This window comes from Astatotilapia calliptera, chromosome 3 (genome assembly GCF_900246225.1).
Source record: "Astatotilapia calliptera chromosome 3, fAstCal1.2, whole genome shotgun sequence".
Lineage (NCBI taxonomy): Eukaryota > Metazoa > Chordata > Actinopteri > Cichliformes > Cichlidae > Astatotilapia > Astatotilapia calliptera.
In genome coordinates, this window is record NC_039304.1 from 44,707,690 (window position 1) to 44,717,021 (window position 9,332).

General features: G+C 41.0%; 2 protein-coding genes across 2 annotated transcripts in view; both read right to left on the reverse strand.

Moving 5' to 3' along the window:
* The window catches only part of LOC113015006 (zinc finger protein 596-like), a gene marked incomplete at its 5' end in the record, with an annotated part of 4,568 nt that extends 522 nt beyond the window's left edge, over positions 1 to 4,046 (reverse strand). The window contains one exon of the mRNA XM_026156898.1: positions 3,482 to 4,046. Within this exon, the coding sequence (XP_026012683.1) occupies positions 3,482 to 4,046 (565 nt within the window). The remainder of the gene's footprint in view (positions 1 to 3,481) is intronic.
* Positions 4,047 to 4,185: 139 nt separating this feature from the next.
* LOC113015014 (zinc finger protein 235-like) lies at positions 4,186 to 5,603 on the reverse strand. Its single transcript, XM_026156906.1, has 3 exons — positions 5,573 to 5,603; positions 4,364 to 5,478; positions 4,186 to 4,194 (listed from the first exon to the last, which is right to left on the reverse strand). Exons 1-3 carry the CDS (start codon positions 5,601 to 5,603, stop codon positions 4,186 to 4,188), a joined length of 1,155 nt encoding a protein of 384 aa, XP_026012691.1.
* Positions 5,604 to 9,332: the final 3,729 nt, after the last annotated feature.

Sequence of the window (9,332 nt, forward strand, 5' to 3'; positions counted from 1 at the left end):
GATCTTCTCGAGAGCAGTGATGTTTTGGGGCTGTCGCCGAGCAACACGGACTTTCAACTCCCGCCACAGATTTTCTATGGGGTTGAGGTCTGGAGACTGGCTAGGCCACTCCAGGACTTTCAAATGCTTCTTACGGAGCCACTCCTTTGTTGCCCGGGCGGTGTGTTTTGGATCATTGTCATGTTGGAAGACCCAGCCTCGTTTCATCTTCAAAGTTCTCACTGATGGAAGGAGGTTTTGGCTCAAAATCTCACCATACATGGCCCCATTCATTCTGTCCTTAACACGGATCAGTCGTCCTGTCCTTGGCAGAAAAACAGCCCCATAGCATGATGTTTCCACCCCCATGCTTCACAGTAGGTATGGTGTTCTTGGGATGCAACTCAGTATTCTTCTTCCTCCAAACACGACGAGTTGAGTTTATACCAAAAAGTTCTACTTTGGTTTCATCTGACCACATGACATTCTCCCAATCCTCTGCTGTATCATCCATGTGCTCTCTGGCAAACTTCAGACGGGCCTGGACATGCACTGGCTTCAGCAGCGGAACACGTCTGGCACTGCGGGATTTGATTCCCTGCCGTTGTAGTGTGTTACTGATGGTGACCTTTGTTACTTTGGTCCCAGCTCTCTGCAGGTCATTCACCAGGTCCCCCCGTGTGGTTCTGGGATCTTTGCTCACCGTTCTCATGATCATTTTGACCCCACGGGATGAGATCTTGCGTGGAGCCCCAGATCAGGGAGATTATCAGTGGTCTTGTATGTCTTCCATTTTCTGATGATTGCTCCCACAGTTGATTTTTTCACACCAAGCTGCTTGCCTATTGTAGATTCACTCTTCCCAGTCTGGTGCAGGTCTACAATACTTTTCCTGGTGTCCTTCGAAAGCTCTTTGGTCTTGGCCATGGCGGAGTTTGGAGTCTGACTGTTTGAGGCTGTGGACAGGTGTCTTTTATACAGATGATGAGTTCAAACAGGTGCCATTCATACAGGTAACGAGTGGGGGACAGAAAAGCTTCTTACAGAAGACGTTACAGGTCTGTGAGAGCCAGACATTTTCCTTGTTTGAGGTGACCAAATACTTATTTTCCACCCTAATTTACGAATAAATTCTTTACAAATCCTACCATGTGAATTCATGGATTTTTTTTTCACATTCTGTCTCTCACAGTTGAAGTGTACCTCTGGTGCAAATTACTGACCTCTGTCATCATTTTAAGTGGGGGAACTTGCACAATCGGTGGCTGACTAAATACTTTTTTGCCCCACTGTAGGTTGCTTAATATTTACGCTAAGTACTCTTTAAAATACCAGAGTAGGGAGGATGGTGTAGGTTTAAGTTTATTAGATTGATCAGTATTGCTGAACTAAGAAATATTTTTTTTGTATACAGGTATAACAGAATAGCTTTAGTGTAGTTGTTGTTTTAAACTTGAGTATTGAACTTGCAGACTTGCAAAATGCAGCAAGATATTTTAAAAAACAGTTTTGTTGATTAAAAAACACTATATCGGATTCATATCGGTATCGGCAGATATCCAAATTTATGATATTGGTATCGGACATAAAAAAGTGGTATCGTGCCATCTCTAGTTTTTAATGAGCTGCAGAACCCTGTTCTGTGTGAGTGGAGAACAGCCAAGTCGCCTCCTCTGATAAACCTCCACATGTACCACTGAAAACAGTTAAATTAGTTTGAATCTGAAATCATGGCTCAAACTACTTGTTCTGAGACCATTTCTTCATTTTTCACAACAAACTGTTTAATAAGACAAAACTTTACACAGAGTTCATTCAAATATAACTAATGCTTTAACATTATCAAGATTTCATAATACAAACGTCAAATCAACAGGAAAACAGCTGCAGAACATGTGGATCAAAATGAAGTCATTAAAAAACAACATGTGGACTTCAAGGATACAGTAAATACACTAAAGTGAAAGGAGGAGCCAAAATTTGAAGGAATTTGAATTAAGTAAAAGTAGTCACCTTATGATCTTTAAATTGGTCCTGATGTGTGCTGCTGTTTTTAACTTTCAACATTTCTTTGCTGCCACTGTGAATATGAATGTGGTCTTTGCCTAATTGAATAAAGGTTACACTGACTCACTGCTTCATCTTCTGGTACAAACTGGCATTACATGGAAGTACAGCCCAAAACTAGTTCAGCTTGAGTTTCTTTTTTTCTGGACATAAAGTCACAGCAGGGGTTGTTTCAAAGCTGGTGGACAGATTTAGTTCATTTTGGAGGTTTTAAGAGCAACTGCTGTGAAAACATTTGTAGTTTTGGGAGAAAATGATTTAAGAGAAGATTTTACCTCAGCAAAAGATTAAATATGAAGGAAGGATTGAAATTTAACTTAGGTAACACATAAAATGAATACAACTACTAAACACTACTGTGTCCTAATAAACAAAGAATAAAATGTAACAGGGATAACATTTTAGAGAATTAAAATCCCTCAAAGGAAAAATAATAAACTTGATATGCATATCTATACATGCAGCTTCCTAAATGTAGCATTCAGGATTATTCACTGCAGCTCCAGAAATCACAGCTACCTCATCAGATCCAAGTGTGACATCAGCTGACACTCTTTACAGGAGATTCCATCTGAACTCTGTGGAGCCTGATCTCAAGGTTTTTAAGTCTGAGCCTGAAACCAGAAGAGGATCTTTCTCTCTCTTCAGATTCATTGTGATCCAGTGATTTCAGTCCTGCATGATCAGGCTGATGTTTGCACAGAGCAGATAATGAAGTGAAGGTTTTTGCACATTGGTAACAGTGAAACAGTTTATTTACAGCGTGGGATCGTTTGTGTTCGGAGTATGAACTGAGATTCCTGAAGCTCTTGTCACACTGGTCACAGCTGAATTTCACTTCCATGTGTGTACGTTCATGTTTGTTACGATGACCTGATTGTGAGAAGCTTTTGTCACAGTGTCTGCACTTGTGTGGTGTCTCTCCTGTGTGGATTCCCTTATGCTTTTTCATTGAGCTCATGTTCAGTGGTGAAGGATGACCCACACTGGTCACAGATGTGCTTTTTGACCCCACTGTTCATTTTGTCTCCAGTGTGGCTATGTTGATGTGGTTTTATGTGGTTGTGGTTGATGATTGGAAGTCTTTCTAAAAAGATCACAGAAAAATGCTTTCCCACCACCACAGTGACGACAGGGTTGAGAAATGGATCCATGTGCTTCGCTCCACTTCTAAACAAAGACATTGTAAGTCGAGGAATTCCTCCATAAGTTTACTGATCATATTTGTTCCAAACAATCAGGTTAAAATTACAAGATAAAAAATTAAAGACATCCTCACAGTAACTGCACTTGTAGAGTTACTTTCTGGTGTGGATCTGTTGGTGTTTTTTCAGCTGATGTGGAGATTTAAAAGACTTTCCACACAACTCACAGCTGTAAGGTTTAACTCCACTGTGGATGAGTTGGTGTGTTTTTAAGTTTATAGCGTGGGTAAAAGACTTTCCACACAAGTCACAGCTGTAAGGTTTAACTCCACTGTGGATGACGTGGTGTCGTTTTAAGCCCCCAGCCTGGGTAAAAGACTTTCCACACAACTCACAGCTGTAAGGTTTAACTCCACTGTGGATGAGTTGGTGTGTTTTTAAGTTTATAGCGTGGGTAAAAGACTTTCCACACAAGTCACAGCTGTAAGGTTTAACTCCACTGTGGATGACGTGGTGTCGTTTTAAGCCCCCAGCCTGGGTAAAACGCTTTCCACACAACTCACAGCTGTAAGGTTTAACTCCACTGTGGATGAGTTGGTGTGTTTTTAAGTTTACAGCGTGGGTAAAAGACTTTCCACACAAGTCACAGCTGTAAGGTTTAACTCCACTGTGGATGACTTGGTGTTTTTTTAGGCTATCAGCCAGGGTAAAAGACTTTCCACACAAGTCACAGCTGTACGCTTTAACTCCACTGTGGATGAGTTGGTGTATTTTTAGGTTTTGAGCCAGGGTAAAAGACTTTCCACACAAGTCACAGATGTACGCTTTAACTCCACTGTGGATGAGTTGGTGAGTTTTTAAGCCCCCAGCCTGGGTAAAAGACTTTCCACACAACTCACAGCTGTAAGGTTTAAATCCACTGTGGATGAGTTTGTGTGTTTTTAAGCTTCCAGCGTGGGTAAAAGACTTTCCACACAGGTCACAGTTGTACGCTTTAACTCCACTGTGGATGATTTGGTGTCTTTTTAGGTTTTGAGCCAGGGTAAAAGACTTTCCACACAGGTCACAGTTGTACGCTTTAACTCCACTGTGGATGACTTTGTGTGTTTTTAAGCTTCCAGCGTGGGTAAAAGACTTTCCACACAAGTCACAGCTGTACGCTTTAACTCCACTGTGGATGATTTGGTGGTATTTTTTAGGTTTTGAGCCAGGGTAAAAGACTTTCCACACAAGTCACAGATGTACGCTTTAACTCCACTGTGGATGAGTTGGTGAGTTTTTAAGCCCCCAGCCTTGGTAAAAGACTTTCCACACAACTCACAGCTGTAAGATTTAACTCCACTGTGGATGATTTGGTGGATTTTTAAGCTTCCAGCGTGGGTAAAAGACTTTCCACACAAGTCACAGCTGTAAGGTTTAAATCCACTGTGGATGACTTTGTGTGTTTTTAAGCTTCCAGCGTGGGTAAAAGACTCTCCACACAAGTCACAGCTGTAAGGTTTAACTCCACTGTGGATGAGTTGGTGTTTTTTTAGGCTTTGAGCCCAGGTAAAATCCTTCCCACACAAGTCACAGCTGTAAGGTTTAACTCCAGTGTGGCTGACTTGGTGTGTTTTTAAATATCCAGCCAGGGTAAAAGACTTTCCACACAAGTCACAGCTGTGAGGTTTAACTCCACTGTGGATGAGTTGGTGTTTTTTTAGGCTTTGAGCCCAGGTAAAATCCTTCCCACACAACTCACAGCTGTAAGGTTTAACTCCAGTGTGGATGAGTTGGTGTCTTTTTAAGTCTCCAGCCTGGGTAAAAGACTTTCCACACAAGTCACAGCTGTAAGGTTTAACTCCACTGTGGATGAGTTGGTGTTTTTTTAGGCTTAGAGCCCAGGTAAAATCCTTCCCACACAAGTCACAGCTGTAAGGTTTAACTCCAGTGTGGATGAGTTGGTGTTTTTTTAAGTGTCCAGCCAAGGTAAAAGACTTTCCACACAAGTCACAGCTGTAAGGTTTAACTCCAGTGTGGATGAGTTGGTGTTTTTTTAAGTGTCCAGCCAAGGTAAAAGACTTTCCACACAAGTCACAGCTGTAAGGTTTAACTCCAGTGTGGATGAGTTGGTGTGTTTTTAAGTTTCCAGCCAGGGTAAAAGACTTTCCACACAAGTCACAACTGTACGCTTTAACTCCACTGTGGATGAGTTGGTGTCGTTTTAAGTGTCCAGCCCGGGTAAAATCCTTCCCGCACTCATCACAGCTGTAGGTTTTCTTTCCTTTTCGTCTGTGAGGTTTGTCGGCCTCCTGAGAGCGCTGACTTCTTGCTCCATGTTGGTCCTGCAGTGACAGAGATACAAACAGAGGCAGTGAGTGAAATGCAGTCGTGGAACAAACTGAAACTCCCTCCATTGGTGGAATCAGACATGTCAAAAAACACATTGTAGGTGTGTTACCACCACCTTCTGGTGATAGTATCACATTACAATGATGTGCTACAATGAGAGTTGTAATGAAAATGACATTATTGAAGAAATATTGATCATCAAAGAAACTCTTTTACTTCAGAAAAAAATTTGAGTTCAACTGATGATATTGTTGTTTCAATGTGTGTAGAGAAAATATGATCTTTGTATTTTCTTGTAACTTCTGTGGTTTTTGGTTGTGAATGTAGATTCTGTATATATGGAGGAGCCCAGGATGGAAAAGATAAAGCTGCTGTTAACAGGTTTTTAAAAACCAACCAGCTGTGCACGCAGTTTCAATAACAGTGTAACTGTGATGTTTTTCTTACCTTTTGTGTTGAAGTCATTGTTTCCTCTGTAGTGGCTGAGCTGAGTCCAAATGGCTGAAATTATTCCTCTGCTGCACCACCAGACTCTTCTCCTCCTGTTACTCAGCTGGGACACAAAAAGTATATATTTGTATTTTATCCCTGACAAAAAGAAGCAGAGCAAATAAACATGACTAAACTCCTCAGTGACAACAATACCTATGAAGCTTCAAGGTGAAACCCCAGAAGCAACTACAAAAAGAAAGTCATCAGTTGCCTACAAGAACTTGAAAGGGAAAAACCACTGACCCCCCCTGCACATCACCACCTTTACCCAGGGGATGCTACACCCTGTATATATGGACTTCCATAGATCCACAAGACGGAGTCCTGATCAGTCTTAATGGTAGCAGTATAAACTCAGCCACCTACAACATTTCAAGCACCTCATTACCATCCTAGCTCCCCTAGGATGGTAATGAGGACTTTAAAAAACATTTCGAAACTCACTATGTTAATGTGGAATTATTTTACAAATGGAGAATTTATTCTACAATTCATTATTTAAGCACAGAATTCTTTATTTTGATGTGCGTGGCTCTTGTTGTCCTCCATATGTCACAGGCTGGGTCTCTGACCCAGCGCTCTGAGTTTATGTTTGTATTTGTCTCATTTGGTTATGTGATTAGTTTTGTGTCTTTTCCTATCTGTCTTTAGTTTGGGCTGTTATTGTTTATTGTTCCTCTGATTTTCTATGTTTTGGGTTCTTGTATTATTCATCACGCATTAGGTTTGTTAAGTTTGTATTGTCATGTCTAGTTTTAGTGTTTCCTGTTTTATTCTGACAGTGTCATGTGTTCTTTGTTCATTGTATTTAGCTTTCCTCTCCTGGTCCTGTCATTAGGTTTATGTCAGTCAGCTGTTCCCCCATGTGTCCCCACTTCCCCTGATCACCTCATGTCTGTATTTAAGCCTTTTGTTTTCTTCATGCCATTGTCGGTTCGTCTGTTTACCTCACCTCAGTCATAGGTCTAGTTTTCGTCTGTTATTTCCACGTTAGTCATAGTCTTAGCCTGTTTATTTCCTCCTCAGTTATAGTTATAGTTTTTGGTCTTAGTACCTTATAGTGTTTTGTTTCTTAGTGTTTTGCCTGTTTGTTTTGGTCTCTTGGTTCATTCCCTGCCGTCATCGCAATAAAGGTTCACTTTTCTGTTAATCATTACAATTCCTCGTCATCATCTGCTTTTGGGTCCTGTTTCCACACACATCGGCGCACCCCGCCGTGACACCATATAGGGGTGTCAAAAATCATAGAGGAAGTGGCATGAGGAGGTACATGTTTAAGGTGTTAACAACACACGGTGTGGTTTGCTAGGTTAACTCACAAGCAGAATTTAGCTGTGCCTGACTACAATAGAGACTTTCCTCTTTAGGTGTTTCTGAAACAAGAAGGTGTAGTAAACAGATTTGTTTCAGAAAAAGGCGACAGTAATTAAAACGACATACATAAGCACTAGGGCTGCCACAAATGATTATTTTGATAGTCGACTAGTCACCGATTATTTTTTGCGATTAGTCGACTAATCAGATCATGCATCCATTGGACGTAAAACATACAGCTTATTGCACCAGCATGCATCTGCTCTTATATAACTATCATTAGCTTACAGCTTTAAGTGTTTAAAGTATGTGCTAACTAAAAATAAAGACAAGATGATAGTTTATTACATTTTAATGAAATTTGCAGATTGTTTCGGTGAAGTTTAATAAACTCCTTGCTATCTAAAATATAACGGGACACCAGAGTATATTCTCGAGCATCTCATGCTTCTGATAATCAGTTGTCTGCTTGACGTTTATTCAGCTGTGTAAAAACTATAACTTTAATCTCAGCCAAACCGATTTACTCAGGAACAAATAAAATACTAAAAAAAAAGCCAAACAATAACATTTGTAAGTTATCTAAGTGACTTATATATGTTTAACCTGGGGCCCGTTCTTCGTACGTCGCTCACTACATCCAAGATCAAATGACACATCCAAGACCAAACCATCGCGCTAACCGTGAGCTCGCTAATCCGGTTCCCCGAACACACCTGCTGTTGACGATTAGTACAGCTGGACGCAGTAATGTGACATCACTGGGTGTCGTAAAAGGGGCTACGCATCGATAGTGGAAACATTGATCGGCAACCCTCTGATTGGTCTGGGAAAATGTCGACGGAGCGCGCTCGGCTCGGTATTTTTCAGCAGCAGAGCAAGAACTCTTGAGTGAGGGATTTCAGGAGTTTCAGAGTTTAATCAGAACGCAAGGGAACACTGCAAAGGCTGCAAAAGCAAGGAGAGAGGGCTGGCAGAAAGTTGCTGACCAAATTAAACTCGTAAGTAATTTAATAATAACAATAATAATGGAGTGGATTGATATAGCGCTTTTCAAGGCACCCAAAGCGCTTTACAATGCCACTATTCAGTCACTCTCACATTCACACACTGGTGGAGGCAGCTACAGTTGTAGCCACAGCTGCCCTGGGGCAGACTGACAGAAGCCAGGCTGCCATATCGCGCCATCGGCCCCTCTGGCCAACATCAGTAGGCGGTAGGGTAGATTTATTATATCACACTATATTATCCAATATTATATTACATTATATTATAATATGTTATATTATATCCCCTTTCACATTAGAGCCACAACAGGACCCACTAGAACATGGGAACAGGTAAAAGTGAAATATAAGAATATTCTACAGAATGGTAATATTTATCACTTATATTGCTTTTCCTTTCTTGGAAAGAGACCCTGGAATAATCTGTTTGTTTGTTCATAACAGCAACCAAGAAAAGGGCAGAGCAAAAAAAAAAGACAGGTGGTGGTCCTGCACCCCCTCGTCAACAAGTTGGTTAAGTGAATAATACCCTCACGGGAATAACAATATCTCTCAATGAGCACACTGTCGCACTGAGCTAAAGGATCCTGTCTGTCCCGCAATATACGCTGAATTCTGAAAACTCTCCTTATCAATCTTGCACCTTCCGCAATGGGTGGCTCGCGTATACGGACAGGACTGCGACAGGCTTCCCAAATCCACCTTCGCTTTTATAGCCGTGGTCTCTCATCTTGATTACACAAAGTAATTTGCAATTGCTACTCTGAAATATGAATTACATCTGTAATAATCACATACATGTAATAGAATGTTAATAGTACATTTCCCTTTTTTAGGAAATGTCCTGTATGTATCTGTGTGAAATCAATAAATGGATCAGGTGCTGCATTGTCTTTAGTTACATTGATGTTATTTATTTATGGTGAAACTGTGGTGGAATATCGCTGTTGCTTTCGTATAAATGAAGCGGACATACCTGCGTGGCCGCGATCTAATC